This window comes from Pyxicephalus adspersus, chromosome 8 (assembly GCF_032062135.1).
Source record: "Pyxicephalus adspersus chromosome 8, UCB_Pads_2.0, whole genome shotgun sequence".
Lineage (NCBI taxonomy): Eukaryota > Metazoa > Chordata > Amphibia > Anura > Pyxicephalidae > Pyxicephalus > Pyxicephalus adspersus.
The window spans coordinates 12,201,924-12,229,443 of NC_092865.1; the positions used below are offsets into that span (position 1 = coordinate 12,201,924).

Genomic DNA, 27,520 nt, shown 5'->3' on the forward strand with positions numbered 1-27,520 from the left:
TAAGTCCGGCTCTGTTCAACACTGCTTGTTTATATGTGAAGGGGAGGAAACTGCAAGAACACATCCAGACACCAAGTCTACAGATGGAGCAGATCTCAGCAAGATCCCAGGATTTACCAGGTCTACATCCATGCTGAGTTTCTTTAGTTCCCTGAGTTTGGCTGGCACCATGTCGGAGCAAGATGAAGCCATTGGGGACAGATAAGAGCCTGCGGGACCCCAGAACAGGTATGGGCAAAATCAAAAAATAAATGAAACTGTAACTTTTTAAGCAAGAAATTAAAAATTCCCATTTATCATTTCGAAATGATACATTGATCATCTTTTTTATTAATGTATACAAACTTTGTCTTAGGTTGTGTGCAACAATAGTAATAGCATTTAAAAACATACTTATAAAAAGTTTCATATGACTTCTATAGGTAAAAGTTTCTACAAGACTTTTAAACTTTTTTCCGAAAACTGAAAAAGTGCAGCAATACAGCTTTTGATATCTAAATTTAAATTTCTGTAGCACTATTGGAAACATTTAAAATATGTATATAATGAAGCCTGACAATGGCATTAACACAGCAGTTTATCTAGGTCCCCTCCATAACAGTCTCCTCTTTCTATTACCTGTGGATCCTGCCAATAGATGTGGTTTACTTCCACTCCACCAAAGTGACAATGCTATGTCTGCAGCAAAATATTGCATAGCCGTAGTCACCGTGCAGATAAGTTAGATCTTATTAGCCTTTTGGACCCGTCAAGATAATTTTAAGGTTTCGGACACCCCTGCAAAAAATACACCCACACCCCAATGTAGATCCATTTTTTCTAAGCCAGGGTTACATGGAACGTTCCTTAGCCAATGAGCAATTTAGAGCTCTCAGGTCAGTTAAAGTGGCACCAATGATGGCCACTCAATGATGAATGAAAAAAAAGACATTCTTCCCACTGACCACTACACTAATATACTTTGAACTGTGGACATAGTAACACTGTTCTATTCACCCTTCTTCAACCTTATTACCCTTTTGGACCCCTCAGATTATTTTGGGTCCCATGTCCTGGGAACCCCTGTAATTTATAAGCCCACAGCCTAATGTATAAAAGATTGATTAGTCAATAGAACAAATAAAAGAATGTGGCATACCTAATAATTAAGGTAATTTTATCAAGCCCAACGTCTGTACACAACAACATTGATTTTAAATATGTACCTAAATATAGGTGAATAGTAATAAAAAAGGGGAAATAAAAACTGAAGAAGAAATGGTTAAAATGTTGGCGTCTCCTGACCCTTTGTGTTGGTGGTCAGTGGTAATTTGCACATTGCATTTGTGGCCAGTTTAGGTCGGAGATTAATTCTTCATTGCACATTGGTCAAGGATCCCTTTTCAGCCTCAGGAAGAACCATTTGGCTCCATTGCTGCTTGTCATAGCTGGATATGTAGTTTTAGACTGACTTTGCAACCATTAAAATCTCACTCTAACTAACATTAGAAGTTACAGAAAATGTTCCCGTTTTTCACGTTTATAGAAAAGGTTAAAACAATTTAAATGAGTGATAAATGGGAGATTCAGTCACTCCGGCAGTGTTGTATGCTTTGCCTAATTCCCTATTACTGTCACCTTTTCCAGACAGCTCAGTCTGATTGTAATGGAAAGGAATTCATATATTAAAAATTAGTGTTCCATGTATTACCCTGTAATGGAAAGGAATTCATATAATTAAAAATAGTGTTCCAGGTATTACCCTGCACAGTTACCAATATGCATTTTTTTTTATTCGTTATCCTTCCAAAAATATATTATCCTTATGTTTACCTACATTCGGGTGTCAGAGGCTCCTTTGAATCCAAAGAAAGTCTTAATGTTTTTCATTAAGTTACAAAAAACTCCTTTGATCACATATGGTACATGCTCGTGCTTTAAAGTGCAGGATGACAATACACAGCTCTCAGAGAAGCTAAACAAATACTATAAATAAACCAAAAAGTAAGAAAAAAGTAAACTTTGTGCATTTGGATATGGCACTCAGGTCCAGTTTGCTTCATGAACTAAGCAATAAAACCATATACAGATGTATGAATAATTTCTAACATATCCTAAAACAGGAACTGTTAAAAAGAAAAGATTAATAATACTCTGGTTTGAATTATTACTGCCCGTGTGTTTAAAATGGGAACCTGACCTCTAGTAAATGGGATATATTTTAAATGTACACAAGGTACAATGCTAAACAGACTATATCAGTGAATTATTAACGGTAGAAGAGTGCCACAATGTACATTTATTGATCCCTTTATTTCTATTAGGATCAGCACGGGCTGGAGGCAGGATATGATGTAAGATTTATGTTGGTGTATTTTAATCCAGAGCACGTTCAGTACATTCTATCTTCTATATATAAAAAGTGAGGGGATTGTAATTTATGATTACGACAGACCTGTCCTATTATTAGGTTGTTGAATTCACTGCACAGTATTTATCATCATCTTTCTTGACGCTTGAACCCATTAGATGACTGTCAAACATTATTTGAGATTGCTACAAGACTGGACAATGGTTGTGCTGGTTATTGGGTAGCCATAGGGTTGGAAGACTATGGGTCACCATTGGGAAAGCATCTGTTTCCGCATAGGATTTTTTCTAAACTTAGAACTATATAGTATAGATTTTTTTCCCTAAACTATATTACTAGAATATAATGTTACACGGTAGAAAGCAGATGCATTGTGTTCATTCAGTAGATAAATAAATTAAATATTCTGCATATACAGAGCACTAAACCCATGGCTGATCCAGAGGAAGGTAAAAAAAACTATAAACATGGACAACTTTGCTTAAACAGGGGAAAAATTCTTCCTGATCGCCTAAGGAAATTAAATATTTTCCTTATCAAAAATTTGTTATATTTAAATTTTCTTACTTGTTAATGTTCATAGCCAGTTATATTCAATGCATATAATAATGCATTCATCTTTTTTTAAACAGTCAACTGAGCTGACCAGAACTACTTCCTTAGGGAGTATATTTTACATTCCACATTTTCACAGACCGGTAAAGAAGCCTTTTCCATATGTGAAGAATAAATCTCTTTTCCTCTTGAGATTAAACTTCTTTTCCTTGTCCCAATGCAATGACCTTTTAAAGAATTGCTTTGACCACGGTCTGTATATTGACCATTTATATATTCATCATCCAATCCCATTTTAAATGCTCCTATTATATGGGTTATGTTCAGACTGGCAGGGAGGTGGTATGGTTCCTGCTTCCTTATGCCAGACAACCTCCGCTCCTGGGGAGACATTACTTGCGGCGTTGACCTGTGGTGGCCCATACAGAATAAATGGTGGGTGGCAGGGGGAGGTTCGGTACTGATCACTACCACCCCCTGTCTAATCTGAAAATGCTGGTTGTTTAAGAACCAAGGTTACAGTGTGATTGGCCAAGGAAAGATGCCAGCCGCTGTGCGCCGCGCAGGATTGCTTGCTCCTGCCACAGGTCTGAACCAAAAAATTACATACAGATGCTTGAGAAGAACATTTGTGATCATCTTGAGTAAAAATCTGCTGTCTATTGACATTTCTCAGTGATCAGACCTGGTGCTTTGCTGAATGACTGGCAACTAACGCACACCAATGATACCTATAGAGGAAAAGTCGACTTCCTCCCCTAGAATAAGCAATGCTGTCTGCACAGAGCTTCTTTATTCTGACTTTTGCTGGAAAGGATCGCTAATGATCTTGCATCTGCATGAAGCTTTCATTGCACTTTTCTATATTCTCTCCAGTTCTACAATATCCTTTTTATGAACTGGTGCCCAAAACTGGACTGCAAATTACAGATGAGCTCTGACTAATGCTTTGTACAGGGGAAGAATTGTCTCTGGAGTGTATGCCTTGTTTAATACAAAAAAGTATTTTGCCTTCTTTAGAAACTGCAGCTTGGCATTGATATTAAGTCTGTGATCTACTAAAACCCCCAGATCCTTTCCCATCATTGATTGCCCCAGTTGTGTCCCCCTTGAATGTATGAGAAATGTATGTTAACCCCCGAGTGAATAACTATGAATACAGTGAATACATTTATCACCCTCATTTTTCACATAGTTGCCCATTCAAAGGACTTTATTCCATTACATTGCATGGTGTCACCTATGAACACAAATGGTACTTTAAATCCCAAACTTTATTTCTATCCCCTCTGTACTCAAACAAAAAATTTAATGCTAAGCCTACAGTTTGAGACAAGACAATGGGCTAAGTGCAGTACCCATAAAAACTGTTGTTTTAATCTATTATTGAATATTCCAGTGTGTGGCTATTGGCAGTTGATGTAGGCTTAAGCATCGTTGCTTTTGTGTTGCCTGGATCAAGCATGCAAATATCAACTTTTCTGTGACTTTGCTGATCTAAATATTTGTTTCAGGTTGGGAATTAAAGTGGGTATGTCAGTAACAAGCAAAACGACAACTAGCAGTTTCATTTCATTCAGGATTCAGTGCAGAAAAAACAGCCCCTATAGCAGAGTTAGGCTATGTACATGCACTAGATGATTGTTACCCAAGAAATATGATTGTTATGGTCTCAGGCAAAAATCCAGCATGTGTAAAGCTATCCCCTGGCATTGTTCATCAATCCATCCTGGCAGTTTGAAAATGATCTCTGTGCTTTCCAATACAGGAGGACACAGCGGGAAGCCTCCTGCTTGTCCTCCCCCTTCATAGAACTGAACAGTGATTTGTGTACATGTGCAATCATCCTATATCATTGGCTGATCTGCAATGTAATCATACTGTAATCTGTATTTAATCCCAACTAAAACATGGGCAGTTAAATTGATAATAGAATAAATGAAATGAAAGCAGATGATATCCTAAATTAAAATATTGATCAAACGATCCGTCCAGAGATGTGAACAACTTAAGTTATACCAAATTTTAACGTTTCCTGTAAATTTGAGGCTGGTGCCACCTCCTTTTGGCGGTGGGATTGGGGTGCAGTAAGCACTTACTCATGGAAATGAATGCTGGCTATGGCACTAGGGATGAGCAAGAATGCCTCTGACTTCCGATGGGTCCGTGACATCGGTTTGCCGAAATTTTGCAGACCTATCGGAAGATCGAAGAAATCATTACAGGAGGAGTACTGCGGCTGCAATGCAGCCGTGAGAATCCACCTGTGTGTGATCCCCAGGCGCTAGAAGTTATGCCCTCATTTAACCTCTAGTGCCCGGGGATCGCACACAGGAGGATTCTCATGGCTGCATTCATGAATGCAGCCGCGGTACTCCTCCTGTTAGTGTGAGTCCCACGACTGTGCTCATCAATAAATGCAGCCGTGGGAATCATCACAGGATGATTCCCACGGCTGCATTTGTTTATGATGAGAACAGCCGCGGGACTTCTGTGTTCTTGCATAGAGAATCTCTATCCAAGAACACATACTACAGGGCTGCAAGAGCAATCAGGGGAGCGGAGCATCAAAAAATTTGATGTCGATGGCAAAATTTACACAGGCTGTTCTCGCTTACATGTTTGGTAAGCGAGAATGTCCCGATTCGCTGCGAGATCAAATTTTTAAGTTTCGCTCACTCATCCCTGTAGGGGATGCTACAGCCCTATAGAGAATGAAGGGGGTTCAGTTTTGGTCACTGCTGCCCGCTGTCAAATCTGCAGATGCTGGTCCTGTATGATCTAGCGTTTTGGTGTGAATGAGGAGTGGCTGGCACAGTGCCAGCTGCCAGGAGCCACACTGGATCATGGGATCCCCAGGCAGGTCTGAACCTACCTGTAATGGTCAAAGAGCCATCCATACTATTCCAGGACCTATTAGCAAGCTGTTGATGCTGGAGATGATGAGGCAAAGCTTGACAGGAAAAGATTTGCATATAACTTTATCTGTTTACAACTTTGGATCTGCTGATTGTTTCAACATCTGGCTTTCACTAAAGGTAATGTCAGCCTTCATCTTTCCTCACCATGGGATCAGTTTGACTTCCCAAGGTTGCAACAGCTTTACAAATATTTTTGGCAAAAAAATGTTGTAGTGATAATCAAAAATATAGAATCTGCAGTTCACAAACTTTTGATTGCACGTGGATTTGTCTGCTCAAAGTTAATTTATGCAATCTGCATAATTAGTAAAAGTGAAGGGAGATCTAACATGATTAGGGACTTTTGGAGCTGGCAGGAAAAGTGACTCAGGTGATCTAATTTGTTTTTTTTGTAGAGAGAAAACATTTTTTTTCAATTCTGGATGGGATAGAGAAGGATTACACACCTATCAGTTTGACTTTTGCTGATTGTGTCTCATAAGTAATAGAGTTCCTCCTTTGGCACTCACCACTAGTCGATCATTACTGGATCCTCCACTTTGGGCAGTGTCTACTCATTTATTGTGACCTCCACCCTTCGTTCCCAAAATGTTGCAAAATGCTGCAAAATAACATTAAAATAACACAAAAACTGTAAGAGGAAAAAAAGATGGATAAACACCTTTCCCTGACTTCTGTGCAGGTTACACCATCATCCAGCTGCCAAGATCCCTTTATAGCCCAAATCTCATGAGAAGTCACTGAAACAAAGCAAGATCATCTTTTGCTGTGACTTGGCTGAAAGAATGAGAGCTTTTACTCATTTAGGTGCTGAAGGATAAAGATGGGGATAGGTAAGTATAATATTTAACCTTTCTGGAGGACATCCATCTAGCCTTTTCCTCGCAGCCAAACTATCCCAGGGCCACCCTCTTCATTCAATGAGTCCTTTCATTATTAGCTAGCATGCGGGTACTACCTAGGGTGGTCTATAAACAAATATAAGCTGCCTAGGAATGCCCAATATTCCAGACAGACTTCCTCCAATTAAAGAATTTTGATGTTTTTATACTCCACCAAAAAGTTCACTGTTTTCTCTTAACTCTTGAGAGGAGTACTAAAGCAGGGTGCTGTGATATTTTCTAGCTATGTACAGCACCCTACCCATGACACTCATTGATAATCTTTCTAGGAAAAAAAATAAGGTATGTATTAAAAATTTACAAACTTGAGTAGTATATAACAGGAAAATGAAAAACCAGAAAAGGCAAAACATTAGCAGATGAAACTTGCCTCTCCTTCCCGCAAAGAGGGCACGGCTGGTGTTTCAAGTTGGTTTCCCTGAAGCCAGCAGGAACAGAGACAGTAGGATCATTATACATATGATATGATGCCTAATATTTTCAGATAAACTCCAGTGCCTGGCTATGCTAATATGGCGTCAAGAGAGCAAATCCTATTTTTAATCCCTCAATTCTAAGATTTTAGCTGGCTGGCTGTCATGCTTACCCTACTGCTTCAGTACTTTGTGTCAATGGCCAGGAATCGATATTAGGAGTTCCAACTTCAATCTGACTTTACTGATTCCCAGAACAGTAACATCAGGATAACAGCCAAGGAACCAGCACATTGTAGACAGCCAGTGATGACCCACCTACTTCTTTCACAACAGCTTGCTTTAATACACAGAGGGATCACATCCATTTGTGGCTAACAGAGACCTTGGTTCATAGAGGAAAGGGTTGTGGTTTTTTGCATTTTCTATGAGACCGTGAAAGATGCAAGCAGTGTGTAGCTAAATTATTTATCCCTGTAAAAACAAAGGGTCATTTTCTGGTGTTTACAGAATTTTTTGAATCTTTAGGTTTTCAATGATTTCTTTTTATTTATTTAACTTAAATACACAATTTAATGGCCCTTTGCTCTGCAGCTTGACATAGGAGGTGGATCGTTGTGAACGAGTTGTGTTTCTTTGAAAGGTGGTCACTGACAAATGAAAAAGTGATCAATCTCTGGGAGTCCATGTTTTCTGGTCTTCAGGGAAGCCCTTCTATAGTTACAGTATATATATATATATATAGATATATATTATATATAGATGTATATATTATATCTACATTCTCAGTATATTATATGTGGGCGTCAGTAGCATGCATGCCTCCTACATAGCTGGCCATTAGGAGGAATGTCACCTTTACAGATAGCCAAAAGGATCATTGGTGTCAGTTACAACACAGAACGCTCACAGCGTTAGTTACACTCACAGAACTTCTAGCAACTTCTGGCAGAACCTTGGTTGAAACCACTGACCTATAAAAAAGATTTTCTACAACTTTCGTATTTAACAACGATCCAAAATTTTTGAATTTGGAAGTGCCACCATTAAATAAAAGAGGGGAAATAATTTATCATTGGTACCTAATTTGCTGTTAAACTCATGGGATTCTGTAATGTCACTGTCATTTGATTGCTACAAGATGTTGAGTAGTATGGGTAACAACACCTCCTAATTATTTTAATTATTTTATGTGTGACTGTTACACAGAGAGACCCCATCAAAGCAACACACAGGCTTATAAGGGAGCTTTTGGAACCACAAATGATTTAAATTTCTCCAATTGCATTTATAGCTTTGCCACACAGCCCAGCCTTGTCTGTGGCAGCTTAGCACCCAGACATTGTCTTTCCCCCAGGCTCTTAATAAAGAGTGAAAGAAGAAGCAGTTGACTCCAAATGCTTCTCCTATCAGCATGTTACTTTTTTTTAGCACATTGGCACTACCTTTATTTGTGGTGCTTCTTCTTCTTCTCAGTTTTTAGGCTGTAAAAGGGATTGCAAGAGGCTGATATAAAGTTCATGCAAGTAATTACATTAAAAAAAGTTTAATACTTTACATATATAATCATTTCTTTTGTATTCTTTTTTTTATTTATCCACCCTATGCTTGATGGCCAAATTATGCAGTCTTCTGGAATAACTACATTACATATGTCAAGAGTAGGGGTGCTTGGAACACAAACATTCCAAGCACCATTGGAAATCTAAATACATTTTAATTTTAATAAATTCAGAGTCAGAATTTGTACTTATTCAATAAGCCATGTTACATCTGTCAATGACAGGTATAGTAGGACTTGCTTAGCCAGTCTAGCTGTCAAAGGATGACGGCTGTCAAATACAGATCAGAACTCCGAGTTCTGAGGATTCCAAGTTCTGCTCTGGGGTTGGAACTGCTCTGATCCAAGTCAGAATCAAATCCAACTGGAACTATCCAACCACCGGTGCTCAGGTGACAGCTGGTTCCAATACAAGCCACAAGTCTTGTGGGATGTGACTGAAGGCATGTGCACAAGATCTGGCGTAATCATGGAGTGGGCTGCCAATAAGGGGAATAGGAAGAAACTATGGGCATTAGAACGCAGAATGGTGGCGTGGGACTGGAGTGCAACAGCACAATAATGCAAAAGAAAAGGGCAATGTCCTTTAATAAGGACTACACATTGTAAAATATAAAGAAGAAGAAAAATGTGCATTGTCTGCTTCAAGTAATGACACATCTTCTGGGAAAGAGGTTGCTGTACAGTACGTGAGCAATATTAATAGAAATCAATAAGCATTATCAAATAACACATTAGATTTGTCATTACAATACAGAATCCTTAACCATATGAGAAAAGACAAATGGCACTCATTGCTCATGGATAAAGCCCTACGCTAGTGAGTTTTGTGTTCAGTGAATAATTCTGTTCACAATGCAGAGGTTTTTTTTTTGTCTTGTCGGAAGTTGCAATCCAACTTGTTGAAAGTGCAATGAAAAGGTTATTATTATGAAACCCATTTAGGATGTTTCTCAACTCCTGTATAAAAAAAAAAAAAAAAGAAAGCTCACTCTGGAATTGGGAGCGTGTGTCCTAGGAAATTCCCAGCACTGTAAGCAACTGAAAGCATATCGCTCGAAGGTATACAAGGCGGAATTTCCTGAGTCTGGGAAGGATTGATTTATGGGATCATGGGTGATCGCTGCAAAACAGGTAACATTTATTCAAATTAAGTAATAAAATTTTCAAATTAAGAAAAAAGTAAGCTAATCAAATAGCTCTCCAATAGCTGTATTATGTTATGAGGTGCTTGCCATAGAGAAGCATTAAAGCTGAACTCCAGATAGGTAAGAGGAGACTTTTTTAGCTTAACATTTGTAGGCAAATGATACACCCCTGCTACACCCCAATTTTCCAGTCCAGAAAAAGAATGAATGCACTAAAATGATTGGTGTTTAATTTTATACTAATTTAGATAAATGAAGTAATTAAGAGCAGCCTTTTTTATTATGGGAGAACCCTAAAAATAATTTTCAGGTCTTCAAGGGACATCCCACTGTTTTTACTATATTATCAACTCACTGTGCATTAGCATTGTGGTTACTGAGAAGAATGTCTCTAACATTGCTGACCACTGACAAGCCTGCCACCCTTACAGATAGCCAAAAAGATCATTGGTGTCAGTTACCTAACCTAAGAGGTCAAAATTGCTCCTTGCTCAAGGAACCCCTAAAAACCTTTGGAGGAACCCTGGTTGAGAGACACTGCCTTGGAGGTTGAATGACGAGTTTAATAGTCAAGTAATTTATTCTGTATAGAGGTGTATGCATTCAAAAACAAGGACAACTGAAGATGAACAGGTATACTTAGATCTGAATAGTTTTTTGTTTAGTAGTTGGCTGTATTGCATAGATAATTTGTGGGGCAATCAGGTATGGTGAATGCACATGTGTAGACAGAAGGAGAATAGAATGAGCAGAAGTATAAGTTCCTCCAGTGTCAAAATAAAAGGCTGGAGGCAGGGAGGTGACTTTTTTGCCTAAAGCGCAATTAAAGTGGAACTGAACAAAAAAGAAAATGTTGCACTAAACTTTTTCCAGTCTCTAAATCCATTTGTCATTTAGAAAAGTTAATATAAAGAAAATGTAGTTGTGAAATAAAGCACTTATTGTTTTTGCATATTCATTTTTATTTGCAAAATGTAGGCATGGCGGGCTTGTGCAATTTGCCTACATAGCTATAAAACCCCCCTTTTCCCTGTTTCTATAAATTGTGAGGTATGCTGGAATCTGCTGTTTATTATGTGTATTTCTACAGCATATGTTCTCCCACTCATTTCCCCAATATAAAGCATTAAAGGCTGTGTGTGATCGTCCTGTAATATTCTCTGCAGAGGTGGACGTTTTTTGCTTCCCCGGCAAACAAAGAACTGTAGGTTTATGCAGCTCTCTGTATAAAATACAGCCTGTACACTGTAATTTTAACTGGCAAACCATTAATTGCAGAAACATTTTTGCAGGGAAGGATCTCCTGAAACTTTTACTGCTGCACCAGCTGATTAAACACAAGTTGAAGGAAAACTCTGCGAAGCAATGTTCACATACAACATATAAATAGACAGAAATGGGACTGGGGATTTAGAAGGAGGACACACCAATATGCATAGCTCTCGTGGCACAGTGCCATTTGTTTTGTAAGGCAGCAGGGACCAGGAGCCCATTAGTGAGCACTAAAAAGTGGGGTGATGTGACTGGTGAAGTCTCAGAAGAGGTGTATAAATCCAAAAAGCATCTGGATCAACTTATAAATTCTTTGGCAGATAAAACATCTTTCAAGTGTGTACCTCCGCTCTATATTTAGTTGTTTGTCTTAAGTTCAACTCTTTACTTTGTTATCTTAGTCCTTGTCCACCATGTTTATAGTAATATTTAGAAGGAAAACTTTCTAAAAAAGTAAAAACATTTATATCATTGTAAGATTTGTTTTGATAGCATCAGTTTGATGTCCCTTTAAGACATTTCTAAAATAATTTGCACTGGACATCCTCCTGACATACATTTAACCTGCTTCTGCCATGTGTTGTATTGCCATAGACTTGAATGAGAAATCAAAATTTGCTTGATTGAACAATAAATCATTAACATGAGCGATTTTGTAATTAAATGCCAATTTGTATCATCATGTTCCAGTAATATGTGTATAGAGTACCAAACAGGGTGCAATGTTTTGCGGTGTATAACTGAAACCCCATTACATCTCCATAATGCAGCTGCATTACAGCACACCACAAGCCAAAAGGCTACAGTGCAAGAAAATGCGGTTGTCCAGATTTCACAGCCCGTTCATTTTGCATATGGTGCCCAATGTAACGCACCTCAACCCAACAAAACACTTGCAATACATTCTGGTATACAAAGATATTTAAACCCAAAAAACAAAAAAATATTAATATTAACTTGCACCAAGATATTATGCAGCACTGTACAAAGTTCATAGTCATATCGATAATTGTCCCTCAAAGGAACTCACAATCTAATGTCCCTTACCATAGCCATTAAGAGCAAATTGTGGGAGGAAGCCCATAAACTTAATTGCATATTTTTTGGACTTAGGAGGAAACTAATGCACACACGGGAGCAACATACAAATTCTATGCAGATAGTGCCTTGGCAAAGATCCAACAGATGACCCTATTGCTGCAAAGACTAGAGTGCTAACCACTGAGCCAATATGCCACTATTGCAGCTTCCCACTTCTTGGCTGTGGTGGCAGCATTCATTTTCACTTTTTAAGCAAGGAACCATTTTAGCAAATACAGAAAATGTTTGTACTAGTGTTCTTGACACTTTCTTGAAACTATGTGTGTAGGGGGTGGGGGGACGTAGAAGCATAGTTGGGTCAGTGGTTAGCATCTCGCTTTGTAGCACTAGGTCCCAGTCCTTAGACTGTAATAATGACATATGACTATGGTAGGGACATTAGATTGTGAGCTCCTCTGAGGAACAGTTACAACAGTGACATGACCATGGACTTGGTAAAGCACTGCGTAATATGTTAGCAATGCATAAATACAAAATATTAATGATAATGCTTACTTTCCAACCTTATTTCCTAAAATTCCCCCACACTTCATGTAATATGGATAATGAATATAAGGAGAAGTGTTTGTAGTCCAAATCTAGATAGCAGCCTAGAGAGACAACAATGACTCCCTCCATATATATGGTATAGTTTTTGCTGGCCCACCAGGTGAAAATAAAGGAAATAATTCTGAAGAATAGAAAACTATTGCAACCAACACATTTTAGGACTGTAGTGTTCTGTTTATGGTCTGAAATGTACTTTGTATTGTGCAATGAATGTTACATCATGTGTATCATGTGTATAGCTGTATACCTGATTTATATGGATACAGGAAAAATGTGTCTTGGTTTAAAACAATTAAAACTATCTGTACATGTTAACAATTGAGGTTTTATTATTAATATTCTAATAAAATGGAATTTTAGTATTATAATTATGTAGATATTTTCTAAAATGCCTCCAATTTCTAGTGACTGATATCTGACTTCTTACTGTTTTTGGTCTTAGATAAACTTAAACATTATTAAAATGACTTCCTTTATTTCAGACCAATTCTCTAATGTGGAGAGAATGCCATTTGTTTGCAATGTTCTGTACACTGTTTTATATATAGAATGTCCCTGTGTATCCCATTTCATGTTTGTGTGATTAGCGCACTATTAGTCCCCAGCGCCTGCACAGATGGAAATTGAATTAGAAGCGTCACTTGGAAAAAGAGATTGATTCATACTGAAATACTTCCTTAGACTCGATATGGCTAAAGGGATGCAGATGGAGCTCTTTTCTTATAACAACACTGAGATTCTCAGAAAATGATACTAAAGGCAAAACCTCCCACTCACCCAGTCAGTCTGAGAATGGACATGAGCGTCACTTGCTGTCGAAAGCTTAGGAACTGGGTAAAAGTTTCCATTTGTACAGGATTCAGATTTTCATGTTATCACGTTTGTCCTGCTAATGCTGGGCAAACTGCATAGCAGGTTATATAATTTTAGAATAGTAAGAGTCCTCATATTAAATCAAAATTTTTTATAAATCTGAAATTCTTTTTTTTAGTGTGAAATAATATTGATCTAATACTCTCCATTCATTGGAGATGAAGTGTTTTTCTTTTGATACACCCCTACCTCTTCATTCCGCAGTTATCTCATAATTATTTTCATATTATCAACAATCACTATAAATTGGATCTATACCCCAAAATCAAAGGTGCAATGTAGTGGCTGCATTTTCAGACCGTTTCTCCCTTCATTTTTACCCGGTGATCCTGCAGTATATTTATTATTTAGAGCTGACTTCTTGCCATTAACTCTATCTTAGGATGAGTTCACTATCTAATGTTCTCTTACCATAATAATATATCAATAACATAGGCTAAGGAAGTGTTTCTCAACCAAAGTTCCTCCAGAGGTTGCTGGGGGTTGAGCTATGAGCAAATTGTCCCTCTTAGGTCAGTTTAAATGACACCAATGATCGTTTTGGCTATCTGTAAGGGTGACATTCTTCCTAAAGGCCAGCAATGTAAGAGGAATTCTTCCCGCTGACCACCACACTAATATACTGTGAGCTGTGGATATAGTAATTATAGAAGGGAGTTAAAGGGTTCCCTGACAACCTGAAAGTTATTTCAAGGGTTCCTCCAAGATAAAAAGGTTGGGAAATCCTCCTATGGACCATTGACCCCAGAATAAGCATGGTGCCATTATTTTGTAGTGCAGTTTCACAGCAGTGTGTAGACTCCCCCATGTTTGAAAAGAAACACTGGTCTAAGGCTATGTTTGGAGATAAATCAATTAGCCAATTAGAAGTATCACCAGTATATTTTTGGGATGTGGAAGAAATCTGAAGAGGCCAGAAGAAACCAACACGAAAGGGTGAGGGGCATAAAATTCTGCCTTTGCTACCAGCTACTGAAGATCAGAATATATGAGCAAGCTCCAAAACAACATAAAACAACAAAGATCCTAAAAACACATCCGTTTCCTGTATGATCAATGCAATTTTTTAGACCTGCAAGATCAAGGGTTCTCCTGGTAGCTTCCGGTAGTTACGCAACCCTCTTGCGGAACAATAATATATTTGTACATATGCAATATTTTGGTATGTCTCTTTTAATAGGATTTTTTAATCAAATTCTGGTAGGATCACAAGATATAATTGTGCACAAATGCACGGATATAACAGCTTGTGTTCAATAAAGAAGTAGACAGCTGGGGTATTTTGGAAAATTTAGACATCCTTTGTATTGAGTGAATTATATTACACATTAGGGTTTATAGATTACTTTCTATACTTGTATAACATATAATATTTTTAGGTCCATCCCCCGTAGGTAACTGTGGGATGTTGGACCAACACAAAGACAGTAATATCCCTGGCTCAATTATAAGTATAACGGAAAGTGGTAATGTCTCGTACCCCAACGCATTTCACCTATAGGCTTCCTCAGGGGATCTGCGAGCCGCAATTAGTTAATTGTGATAAGTTGTTCATAGGTTTTTTACAGGGATAATCAGTTCAAAAAGTAAGTAAGGATATATATTCAGTAGGTCATTGCTTCGTGATGTGATGAAGCAATGAAGAGTTTCGTCAAACGGTGGTGCTGCTATTCTCACAGAACCGGGACATTTAGCTTGTGTTCAATGGGATAGTTACCACTTGAAAAAAAGTTTATTATTAGAATTTAGATACATTTGAATGAACTGAACCTATGACATGTAGAATGATAATTGGTGTGACCTAAAGGTTATTGGAGAGGAGCCTTGTTTAAGCCCTGAATGGAAAAATCTGCTGTTCTTGACCTCAATAATGAAATTTGTTTTTTTTCTGCAGGTTGTATTGTACAGAGGAGATGATTTAAAATCAACTTCTATATATCCAACAATGAACAACAGCTCGGTCCTGGCTTTGTATGTCGAACCCACGACGCCCTCTAATACCACACACAGGATTGAACAAAAGATATCAGTGTTCTTTTCCATCGTGTTCATGACCGTGGGGATTACATCAAACAGCCTTGCGATAGCAATACTCCTCAAAGCCTACCAAAGATTTAGGAAAAAGTCCAAGGCCTCATTTTTGTTGTTCGCTAGCGGCTTGGTCATCACTGACCTTTTTGGCCACCTCATCAATGGAGCCATAGCTGTGTATGTCTATGCATCGGACAGGAACTGGTCAAAATTTGACAATGCCAATGTTCTCTGCAATATCTTTGGCATGTGTATGGTGTTCTTTGGACTATGTCCACTGTTGCTCGGGAGCGTTATGGCAGTGGAGCGATGCATCGGAGTCACTGAGCCAATATTTCATTCAACCACCATGACTTCCAGGCACTCCAAAATCATCTTGACTTTTGTTTGGCTGTTTGCTATCCTGGTAGCTTTGCTGCCAATATTGACTTTAAGATCCTATCACATCCAGGCCACCAAGACGTGGTGCTTTCTAAAGACTGAGCAGATCGAAGACTGGATGGATCAGTTTAATCTTCTGCTGTTCTCATCTTTGGGGCTGTTGTCTCTGGCCATCTCATTCTTATGCAATGCTATGACTGGAATAACATTACTGAGATCCAGGATGAAAAGCCAGCAGCACAGACAAGGCAGATCACATCATATAGAGATGATAATCCAGCTCCTGGCCATCATGTGCGTCTCTTGTATTTGCTGGACTCCGTTCTTGGTAAGCTCTTATGAACATCAGGAAACATTTTTGTGTACTGATGATGTTGCTTGTCTTCTCTTAAGCTAAACACGTTACTTGTTTTAATTTTGTAAGAATTGTTTTCCTAAAGCAAACATATATTGAGTGGAAAATAGAGCTAACCTCCTCTTGAAAATACTGGTTGTCTGACCCTCTTTAGCATCATTGTACAGCAAGTCCGTAGCACTGAGATCAGTTCCTAAATAACTAGATGCCCTCTTAATGGTTTGAATGAACAGTTAACCATTTAAACTGTTATATAGAGGGTAAGCCAACTAAATTCCATCTTATTATACTTTAGTTCTACTTTATTCTAGCGAAACTCCAGACCTTGTGCACCCCCCTTAACCATTAGGTTATCAACTTACTCGATTTTCTACGTTCTATCATATACACTAATTATTAAGAATATGGCTATAAATGGCACCAGTTCAAAAAGTGTGGCCTGAAATTTGAAGGTACATGGTGGACATACAATGGTATATGGTGGACATACAAACAAACAATTTAATGCATTAGAAGCTTTATTGCAAAGATGCTTTCTGTCTATCCATTACTGATGTGACACACAGTTTAATAACCCTGGTGGGTGGACTTATGTAAAGCAAGATGGCCAGGTCACGTCTCCACCCCCAGCAAGAGACTGGACAATGAAGAACCAGCAATCAAGAGAGATCATTTTATCTTTTCCTTTTAGCAAACTCCTTATTAGCACATGTCTATGCAGAACACCTAATTGGCCCCAAATATTGCCCCTCATTCACCAGTTTGACTCTGTTATGAATGGTTAAAATCTGTCAATTTTCAATATTTTTATTAGCTAATTTACCAGTTAATTCAAAAGTAAATGCATCATTGCAATCAATATTTTTGTAGTTCAGCTTTAAGCAGGGGTTGGCAGAAGTCTTACAGAAACTAATGCATACATCCTATTTTGGCACAACTCCTTCTTAAAAACTTTGTCTTTTGTATTATCAAAAAGTTAGGTATGTGTAAATCTTTATTTTTCTAACATGCTCATGCTACATCTCTTTGTTAAACCACACTCCCAATTCTTCTGAATTTGAAAGGGGTGTTCCGTCTTTTAGATCCACGTCCCTCTTTCCTCCTTGGTTGTTCTTCCTTTTGGGTGGACCTTTATACACCTCTATAAAAAATTATTTTTAGTTGTGAAACAAAGCACTTTTGGATTGACCAATCATATTTTTCAGAATTTATTTTTTATGGTCTGCAAAATGTGGGCATGGCCAGGGCTTGTCATTTGCCAAAATATTTTAAGCTAAAAAATATCCTTTTTTCCCACTCCAAAAGCTGGAAAGAATGATGATGGTTGATGAGAGGTTTGCCCATCCTTGCCTTAATATGCCCATCTATAGTCAAGGAAATTCATCCCATGGGTGTGCCAGGACTGGGAAACCTTTGCAATCTTTTCATTCTTTTTGTTTTCAGTGGAATGTTTTAGAAAATTACTTAAAAAATATTTTTCTCCTTGCAAAAAACAAATTATTTTAACAGGAGATCTGTTTGTTTGGACCTCTTGTCTTGTAAAAGTTTCTAACACTTAATCTTTTCCAGGCGGGTCCAGGTTTTGGTGTGCTTATAACTGGAACACAAGTTATGTTTGTGTGAAGCAATGAATAATGTTTAAAAGCTGGGAGAATAAGAAAATCTTTATACTCTGCTAACAGTTTGCACATTACACCCTCTGCAGGCATCCTGAATAATACCCACCTCTCTCTTTTAGCCAATCCGAGTCAGATTATTATCTATAAAATATCCTATTTATATTGAACTGCTTATTTGTCTAACCTGGAATACTGTGCATATTTCAAATTCCTGGTAATGTATTGGTATGTATTGCAGCTTAACATTTCTTAGGTGAGGAGGTTGCATTATTTTCTATTTTAAGGCTTTATTCCTCTGCAATTCGTTTATTTGGTTTAACATAGTGAATGAAGTGAAGATACTCTGACTTCACCCATCTGAGCACATGCAAGCATTATGTTTTTTTATATTTTTTTGCACAAGATTGGATTTTTTTTCAATGTGAATTTCCCTACATTCATATTCTAAGTGAAATTCCTTCCCTCACTTTGCTAACTAAACACCCTAAACTCCTTTAACGAATCATGGTATCAAAGTAACCGTACAACACACCATATACAATATAGTCAATATTGCACTACATATAGAGAATTTAATTTTACATTTAAGATTCCAAAAGTTTTCAGAAAAAATACAGAATACCGGATATAAGTAATTCTGTACTTTTTTGTGATGGTAACAAATGATGGGATATTACCTCCAGGCAGTTGATGGGATCAAACAGAAAATTGTATGTGTGAGTGGTGTATTAGCTGTGTAATGTGCTGTGTGCGGAGCCATGGTGGGAGTTGAGCCACCGAGGTCACCAATGGCTTGCTTAGTGTGCTGGCCAAAGAAGATAATGGGCTCAAAATGTTAGAAAAAAAAAATGCTATTGTAAAAGATATTGTTTTGTGATGAGTGTATCATTAGACATGTAACCATAGCTTACAGTAGGGGAATTCCTTTTTTATTAGTATTTTACACTTTCATTTATGTTTTTCTACACGTTTACATTTACTATAATACTGCCAGGGGTGCTTACTTTTACCTTTTACTTACATGGTCACACTCTCCAACTATCTCAGTAAGAATAAGGCTAATGGTTGGACTGGGGATCTGGGGCACACCAGAGAAAGGAAGGCCCACCAGAACCTATGGTTTCCTGTCATGGCAGCAGTTTTTTGCCACCAGAAGGCAGAAAAACTTATGTAGGAGGCAAACAATTGGTGCCTGCCAATAAAGAAAACTATTTTGGCAGCAAAAAAATTGAGGTTTTTCTGGTCCTCCTGTGGGCCACACCAACCCTGATAAGACCAATTTACACTTACATGCATGTCGCAAAAATAAGTATGAAACATGTTGGCGTGCTGTATTGCCCTTCATTTCGAATGCCCCGGAACACATCTTTCCAGAGGAGTTCCTAAAATTAATTGATAAACAAAAGGGCCTTCCAAAAAGGAGACATAGAATACAGATACAAGACTTCTCTAGAGCTGCCCCAACTCTCTGGAATGGTCTTCCTCGTCCTATTCGGCTTGCTCCTACTTTCTGCTCATTTAAAAGAGCACTCAAACCCCATTTTTGCAAACTTGCCTACCCATATTTTTCTGTCTTTTGAAACCATCACTTCTTTCCACCACTACTTATCTCCCATCCTATTGTGTGTAAATTCCCCCACCTACTAGATTGTAAGCTCTTCCTCTCCTCCTGTATCACTGTCTGTATTTATCTGTATTTAATGTACAGCGCTGCATAATATGTTGGTGCTTCATAAATCCTGTTTATTAATAATAACAATAATAATAATAATACTCATCTCTCCAGGAGCCTGCAACACTTTCTGCAGACTCAGCTGAAGATTTGGTACAATTCAACACTTCCAGGAGTATCAAATTCTTGGTTTCCTGCTGTATGCTGTGGTTTCTTCCATAGACCTCTACATCACTAAAGGGCATACAGGTTCAAACGAATGACCTGCCTTGCCAAAACATACATCAGCTCACTGTACAATACACAATTGTGGCTTTAAAGGTGTGAACCAAGCCAAACACCTTTCAGCACAGTGTATGTAGCACCTGTTATATTGGAATTCATTTTACATAAAAAATATTATGCAACAAGAAACTTGTCATTAGCATTTGCCCAGCTTGTCAGCACTGTATTTTAAACTTAGTGTACGAAAAGTAGATTTCACGTCTCCTGGGACAAAAAGAATGTTTTATTTAGAGAATGCACAATAATTAACACAGGAGACGCGTTCCAGCGGATCAGGGATATTTATTGCGTGGACTCCCAAGAATGTAGCTTTATAAGGCTTGAACATGTGTTTAACTCCTGCATATCGGCCCCAAACCCTTCATTCTCTTATCCAGGATTACTGCCAGCAAGTATACAATACTACTATATACTTCCCGGAATTTTTTGCTACCGGCCAAATAGTAACAGCCAAATTTGGCAGTGAACAGGAAACAGAAAACAAATAGGTTAAGTCTTTATTGAAATGTGCAGCTATGCTTGGTGTAGAGAAAAAAGTGCTTCATTGTGGAGCTGTTTGAATACTCTCTGCACAAAAAAAGTGGTGAGTGATTTTCTGAATATAAGCTTACGTATATTTATGTGTGTTTGAGTATATAAGTAAGTGATGTGTATGAGGCTTAAATCCTGGCCAGGGCACCATCTGCATGGAGTTTGCAGGTTCTCCCCCTGTTTGTGTTGTGCTTTTTCATCCACATTCAAAAAAAAAAAAGAAAAGTTAAATTAATTGGCTTCCCCCAAATTGACCTTAGACTGTGTTGATGACATATGACTATGGTAGGGACATTAAATTGTGAGCCTCTTTGAGGAACAGTTAGTGACATGACTATGGACTTTGTAAAGTGCTGCGTTATATATTGGTGCTATATGAATACTAGATAATATTAATATCACAACTATGGTAAAAATAAAATTCTATATAAAATAATTCAATATTGTTTTAATTCATTTAGGGCAGGTTCAGACCTGCGGTGGGAATAGGTGATCTTGTGTGGTTCCCAGCGGCTGGCACCTTGCTAGTTTGCACGGCAGCACTGGTTCATAAGGAACTGATGCTTGTGGATTTGACACTTAGCCGTACTGAACTGCTTGCTACCGTTTCCATTCATTATTTATGGGGCTGCCATGGGTACATGTAGTGTTTTCCTTGAGGAAGCGGTTCACTGGCATAAGAAACCATTACCTGCACCACAATCTCACTGCTAGACTGGTTGTATTTTTATAATGTTATATAACTGATTCTTAAACATTATAAATTGTAACAAGAAAAAAAATGCAATAAGAATTAACTGGTTAAAATGGAAAAAAATGATCCGTGTGTTTGATCATGTGGCAGAACTAAAATGAGTGCAAAGTGTTACCAGTTTAGATAAAAAACCTAAAACCTAATACATAAAAGTTAATAAATATATAATTTCTTACAATTGAATCCAAACAGAGAAATGGAAACTGATATCCTAGTTATCATTTAATTGGACAAGGTGGGAACCTGTGGGTGGGGCATAACTCAGAAGTCAGGAAAGTCAAGCCCTGGATAACAAAGGCTCAGTAATAAGGTTCATTAATAAGGTAATAATGTATATTAAAGATAAAAGATGACACATTTTGTCTGCTCCTAGGAAGAACATTTATTTGTAATTGGATTGTGTCCATAAAATCAATTTGTCAATATAAGGACCCTCTAAAGGTGATAAAGACACCCCTCTGCAGCCTGCAACACTTTCGGTAGGATTGGTTGAAACTTTTGTAGAATTTGACATTTAACACTGGGATTGTCAATTTCCTGGTTCCCTGCTGCATGCTGTGGTTTCTTCCACCAACCCCTTCATCACTACGGGACCTAAGGGCCAATGGATTGAACCAGATAATGTGGTGGAGAGCCAACACTTTTTGGAGTTTATGGGGTTTTGAAAGCTGCAAATTTTCTTTACTCCAGTTGACATCAGAGGCAAATACATTGGGAAAGGAGTAACATGATGCAAAAGAATTGCTCCAAGTTAAATAACATCTGCCTTGCAAGTTGCCTTTCAAATACCAGGTGCAGAGAAGGTAGAAATCATAAACTTAATTGACTCGGGATGATAGCTGTCGTGTTTATTTATAACAATCTTTGTTGAGTCACACATTCTACTAAACTTTCATTTCTCTAATGGAATATTCGTGTGATGTTTTATATCCTGATCTGAACTGTTATAAAGTATCTGTGGACACAGCATAGTGAATAATCCAGATTTATGGCCACAAGTACGGATGGTGACAGCTAGAGGTTCATTAGCACTGTACTGCTGGTCTCAGGAGAGCCAAGAGTGAATACATTGCAATTAGATATATGTGTTTGTCATTGATTGTGTGAAGGACGTTTCGTGCTCCCTTATAAACAGCAAAAAAAGAGTAACTAGTGTTCTCACTTATTCAATTGTTGTCACCTATACGTTTAAAATGGAAATAAATTAGAAAAAACTGCGTGTAGGTGGGTTATTTATTATAGAACTTACAGGTGACATCCCTTCTGTAATGAAATAAACTTACCTGTTGGATTGCAATCCTTTATTACACTCAGTTTGTCACAGATGCCGCCATCTTCACCCGGTTCTCTTTCGGATTAAAGATCTGATGCCATTGGTCAGGCTGGAACGATGTAACTCCCATGCATGAGCTTGGGTGGTCATTAAATCTTAGAAGACTGAGGGAAGCTAGAATACCTGAGATTGTTCACTGAGCTGCACATGTGTAGTTTAGTGTACATTGGACAAAAAATTGCAAACTTACTGTGGAAGGTACATTGGCCAATTCCTTCTGCAATAAAGAACCTGTCTGGTCACATTTGTTTTCTAATTTAAGATTAGTTCTGCTTTATTAAGTATTTCAATAGGCTCAGAGAAGATATCTACATTTGTCTGTACTGGAATGGCTTTATCATACACCAACTGCCATATGAAAAGCAAGCAGGATCATAAATTTGATCAATCAAACATTGGTTTACAGCAAATGCATGATATGTATAGCTGGGCCACCAGGACATCCATTGGGCCCTAGGCTCTAGCAGCAAATACAATGTTTTTATGGGTAAACTAAAATGCACTTTCTAAAAATATTGTCATATTGTGTTAATATTGCATTAATCAATAATTATGATAATTTTTACATATTTTTATTTTAATCATTATCAATATGGAATCTGACATTACTTCAAACATTCCCTGGTGGGAATCAATTACTGCCATCGAAACACATGGACTTGCAAGATTCCCACAAGGCAATGTCTGATTCCCTGTTTTTAAAATAGAGAGCCCTATGTGTTTTATTTAGTGCTCACCCTGTACTGTCAGGGTAAGCAATTTCAGTACAGTAGAGGGACCTGTATGCTGAAACTTAAGCGAAGTCTATAGTTTAGATTGTCTTAAATGGGCCGCCAAGTATTATTTGTAACAAGCCAGTTCTGGTATATATTGGACAACACTATTTTGGGCCTGTTTTTAAAGCTCTCCCAGAATGGAGAAGATAGGCTATCATGGGAGAATCTGGGTCATTCAGCAAACCTGGAATGGATTGAAAGGATTTGCCAACTAAAAGCAATGATTTTTAGAACATCCACTTCAGGTCTGCTTAATTACCCAGGTTCTCCCATGGTAGGCTATCTTCTCCATTCCTGGAGCTCTTTAATAAATCAGCCCCATTGTATCAAATCTTTGGAATAGAATTGTTGCCATAGGACAGAATTTGAGAACTGTTCACCCCCTCTTCTTTTTCATAACATAGGAAATGCTGCTTTGTAGCCCACCAAGTTTAGGCAGTTTATTCTTCATTCTAACTTATTCAAATCCAGTTATGCACATTTTAAATTATTGAATGAATTTTTATATGTAAAAGTTTTAGGGGAGCTTTTTCATTCCAGATGGGGCTGGGGTCTAAAAGGCTAGCAGGGGGGTTTCTGTATGACTCAGAAGAGCATCCGGACAGCACCCATTTTGGTGTAGTGTTTGAGTCTACGTTTTATAGATGCACCTACATCATATGTGTCTCAACTTCTAAACGATCAGCGTGCTCCAATGCCCTTGTCCTGCAAGACAACCCCCTTTCCACCATCTCTGTCTTTGCCTAACTACCTAACCAGACCTGCTTGTTACCCACCGTCACAGTGCTGGTGGTAAAAATATCTGGTTCTACCATTGAGTCCATTGTGTTTGTGTCAAGTAGACAACCAATTCCGAAGGGCATAAAACCAGAAATATTCTCAAACCTACCTTGTTATAAAAGGTTCACCAAATAAACATCATAGTTTCTAACCACGTCTAAAATGTCCCTTACAAGACTTTTTGTATAGAGCTTTTTATATTCTACAATAATACTCAAGCTTATTTTACATTTTCTTTTTTTTTTCTTTTAGTTCACGATGGCCAACATTGGATTAAAGACATTCGATTCTCAAGAGGTTAATCAGACAATTCTTTTTGCTCTTCGAATGGCCACCTGGAACCAAATACTTGACCCTTGGGTATACATCCTCCTGCGAAGGACAGTCCTCAGAAAACTGTATAGGATTGCCCGCCGATGCTGTGGGGTGGAAATCATCAGTTTACATGCTTGGGAATTCAGCTCCATCAAGAATTCTCTGAAAGTTGCCACCATATCAGACTCTCCAAGTTGCACACGAACAAATACATTCAGCATCTCCCAAAAATCTGATACAGAACAAAAATGTGAACTCATTGAAACAAAATAAGCCATTTTCAATGGCCATTGGCTGGTGATGTATGTGAGGTAATTGAAAACCAAACAAGCCATTTTTAATGGTCGTTCTGATTCTGCCATTGGATAGTGTTGTATGAAGTGTTAGTAATGCAACCAGTGAGGTGATGGTTCATTGAAACAAATAAGTGATCATTAATGGTCGCTTTAATTCTGTAATTGTTGGTGTTGTATGAAGTACCAGTAATGTAGCCAGAGAGGTGAATACTTGTTGAAACAAACCGAATTTTATTGGGCACTTTAGGTCTACCATGGGCTAGTATTGTATAAAGTGCTAGTAATGTGACCAGTGAAGTGAAGGAATGAAAATAAACCATTTTTAATGGTCTCTCTAATTCAGCCATTGGCTAATATTGTATGAAGTGATAATAGTGCCACCAGTGAGGTGCTGGCTCATGGCAGCTACACTATGGGTTGGTGTTCTATGAAGTGCTAGTAATCTGACCAGCGAAGTGGTGGTTCATCGATGATTTCCTATGAGTCCATCCCAGTAGGCTAGCTGGAGCAATATCTCATCAGAGTTAAAAAAAACATTGGTACCAAATAAACAGTACTGTAAGTTAAAAAGCAGTATCCAAAAACGGGTCACGTGCCCGTTACTCACAGTTGTTAACTTTTATAATGATGGGCATCACAGTATGTCAGTCTAAAGCCTAGAAGGTTCCAGCTTCAATATAACCAATAGCATGTGTCTGTATCCTATGATGACCCTTTAGGCGATTGCTTCTAAAGCATATCTGTGCTAAGGGTCTTCCATCTTGGTTGGGTGACATATCCTTTGCCTTCTTGTAGCTTAGGTTTTTAATACCAGTTGGAAATCCCACATTGGTATTTATTAATGATCTGTAATGTCTATATGAGAAATTGAATTGAACTCTAAAAGACTTAGCGAACAGATCCAGTATAAGCTTGGCAAAGTTTCTAAATGTTAATAAACTGCTTTGCTAATTGAAGTCTTGAGCATATTTAATTAATACAAAGCAGCAATTGCTGAGAGCAGTAGAAGCCAATGAGTAAATCTTATCTTACCCCAAAGTCAAAGACAGCCAAAACTAACAATTGGTTAAGATCAGATTGAAGAGAGACTGTAGACTTTGAAACCGAAGACTTTAACAGTTGAAAATATATATATTATGTGAATGTGAATAGCTTCTTGTAAATTATCGTATCAATGTGTGTTAATATTTTTCAAAATTTTGTTTCATTGTACAGTTGTAAATAAATGTGTACATATAAGCAGCCTCATTTGCTCTTTATATATGCAGGCTTAGTAGTGCTGCAAAATGTTTGGAACAGTAAAATTCCAATCGGACCCAAACTTGCCAGATCGGTTGGAAAATCTTACCAGATTTAGAAATGTCATGCTGAAATTGGCATTTTTATGAGACATTCTTTACCTGTGACAGGTATTGTATGGCTAACCAATCGGGCTGCTAAACAATGACAGCCGTCAAAGCCTGACAGCGGAGTTGGCTGGCAGGTTGGTAGCTGTCAAATTTTGAGTTCCAATCTGAGGGTGGAATAGCTCCAATCCAAGTTGGAATCAACTCTAATAGTAACTGTTCGACCACAACTGCAATTGACTACAATCTGTAAATGTAACCGAAGATATATTAGCAGTCAATATCCCCCCCGCCGCTACTAGATATTCACCTACATAATTTTTATTTCATTGACATCTTGGTTAAAAAACATAAATGCTAGCTCTTATAGGCCAACACCTAGGCTTTACATTAGCCAATAAAGTTCAAAGACAACTAACCAAATATTCAAGTTGCCTTACAAAAAGCCATTATGCACATGGAAGATATACCTCAAATCCTATCTCTTGACATATATAGCATCCAAACTTTCAGGTTACAAAATATTCTATTCTAAGAGGTGTTATATTCACCTTTCCCGTGGCCCAATTCTCCCACCTACGCTTTGTTCCAACAATACAGCATTTTTTTCCCCCTACCACATGGTGTGGTGACCCATAGGTCACTACTAAACATAACAGTGAGGTAGAGGCTGAAGGTTGGAACCCCAACGGGCATTGGGAAGCTCTATGCCTGAAGTGTCAAAAAAAAATAAAAAAGGTGTGAAGATAGAGGCTAAGGGTTGACAGAGTAAATGTAATACCTCTTCTTTAGCATAGACCTTAGCCTGATATAGTCTCTTTAAAAAATACAGCTCCGTATTCACCTTTGTTTAGTTTAACATATTGTTTGCAGCCAAGCAGGGTAAAGAGAGGCAGAGCAGAAGTTGACAGGAGTCCATAAGTCCACGGGTGCGTATGTGTCACTGCATAGGTCGTTCTTTGTGCTTTATAAATATGTACAAGTTTTTAATTTTTAAAGTAGCCTTATAGCCATGGTAAAGCCAATTTACTGCTTTAGGAAAAAGGGTCCTAAGTGTTGCATCCAAAGAAGTTGTTTTTAAATGTATTTGTTATTTGGGTTTATGAATCAAAAAATCCAATTGATCAAAAAACAATCCATATTTATGTCATAGTCCGAAACTACCATGTCGAATGTTAATGTTCCATTTTTTTTTTAACTGTGCAATATGATTGTAGATATGAACATATTTATGTTAACAGATTTTAAATGTAGATTTTATGTTTTTTTTTTTTGTTCTATATGCAATCGTCCAGATGCCTGTCCTTTTTATGACTGCTTATACAGAAGAAATATATTACAAACACTGCTGTGTAAAGGGAAACTATATTGATTTTAATAAAATGTGTGTTAAAATGTGTT

At 37.8% G+C, this 27,520-nt stretch overlaps 1 protein-coding gene across 2 annotated transcripts; it reads left to right on the forward strand.

The window, feature by feature from the left end:
- Window positions 1–27,520, forward strand: PTGFR (prostaglandin F receptor). 2 transcript variants are annotated; one of them, XM_072419527.1, is made up of 3 exons: window positions 1–228; window positions 15,540–16,385; window positions 24,415–27,520. In XM_072419527.1, the coding sequence occupies exons 2-3, from the start codon at window positions 15,591–15,593 to the stop codon at window positions 24,748–24,750; spliced, it is 1,131 nt and encodes a 376-aa protein (XP_072275628.1). In that variant the 5' UTR covers window positions 1–228; window positions 15,540–15,590; the 3' UTR covers window positions 24,751–27,520. The 2 variants fall into 2 exon arrangements, with proteins under 2 accessions (XP_072275628.1, XP_072275627.1); XM_072419526.1 differs by lacking the exon at window positions 1–228 and adding an exon at window positions 9,729–9,836.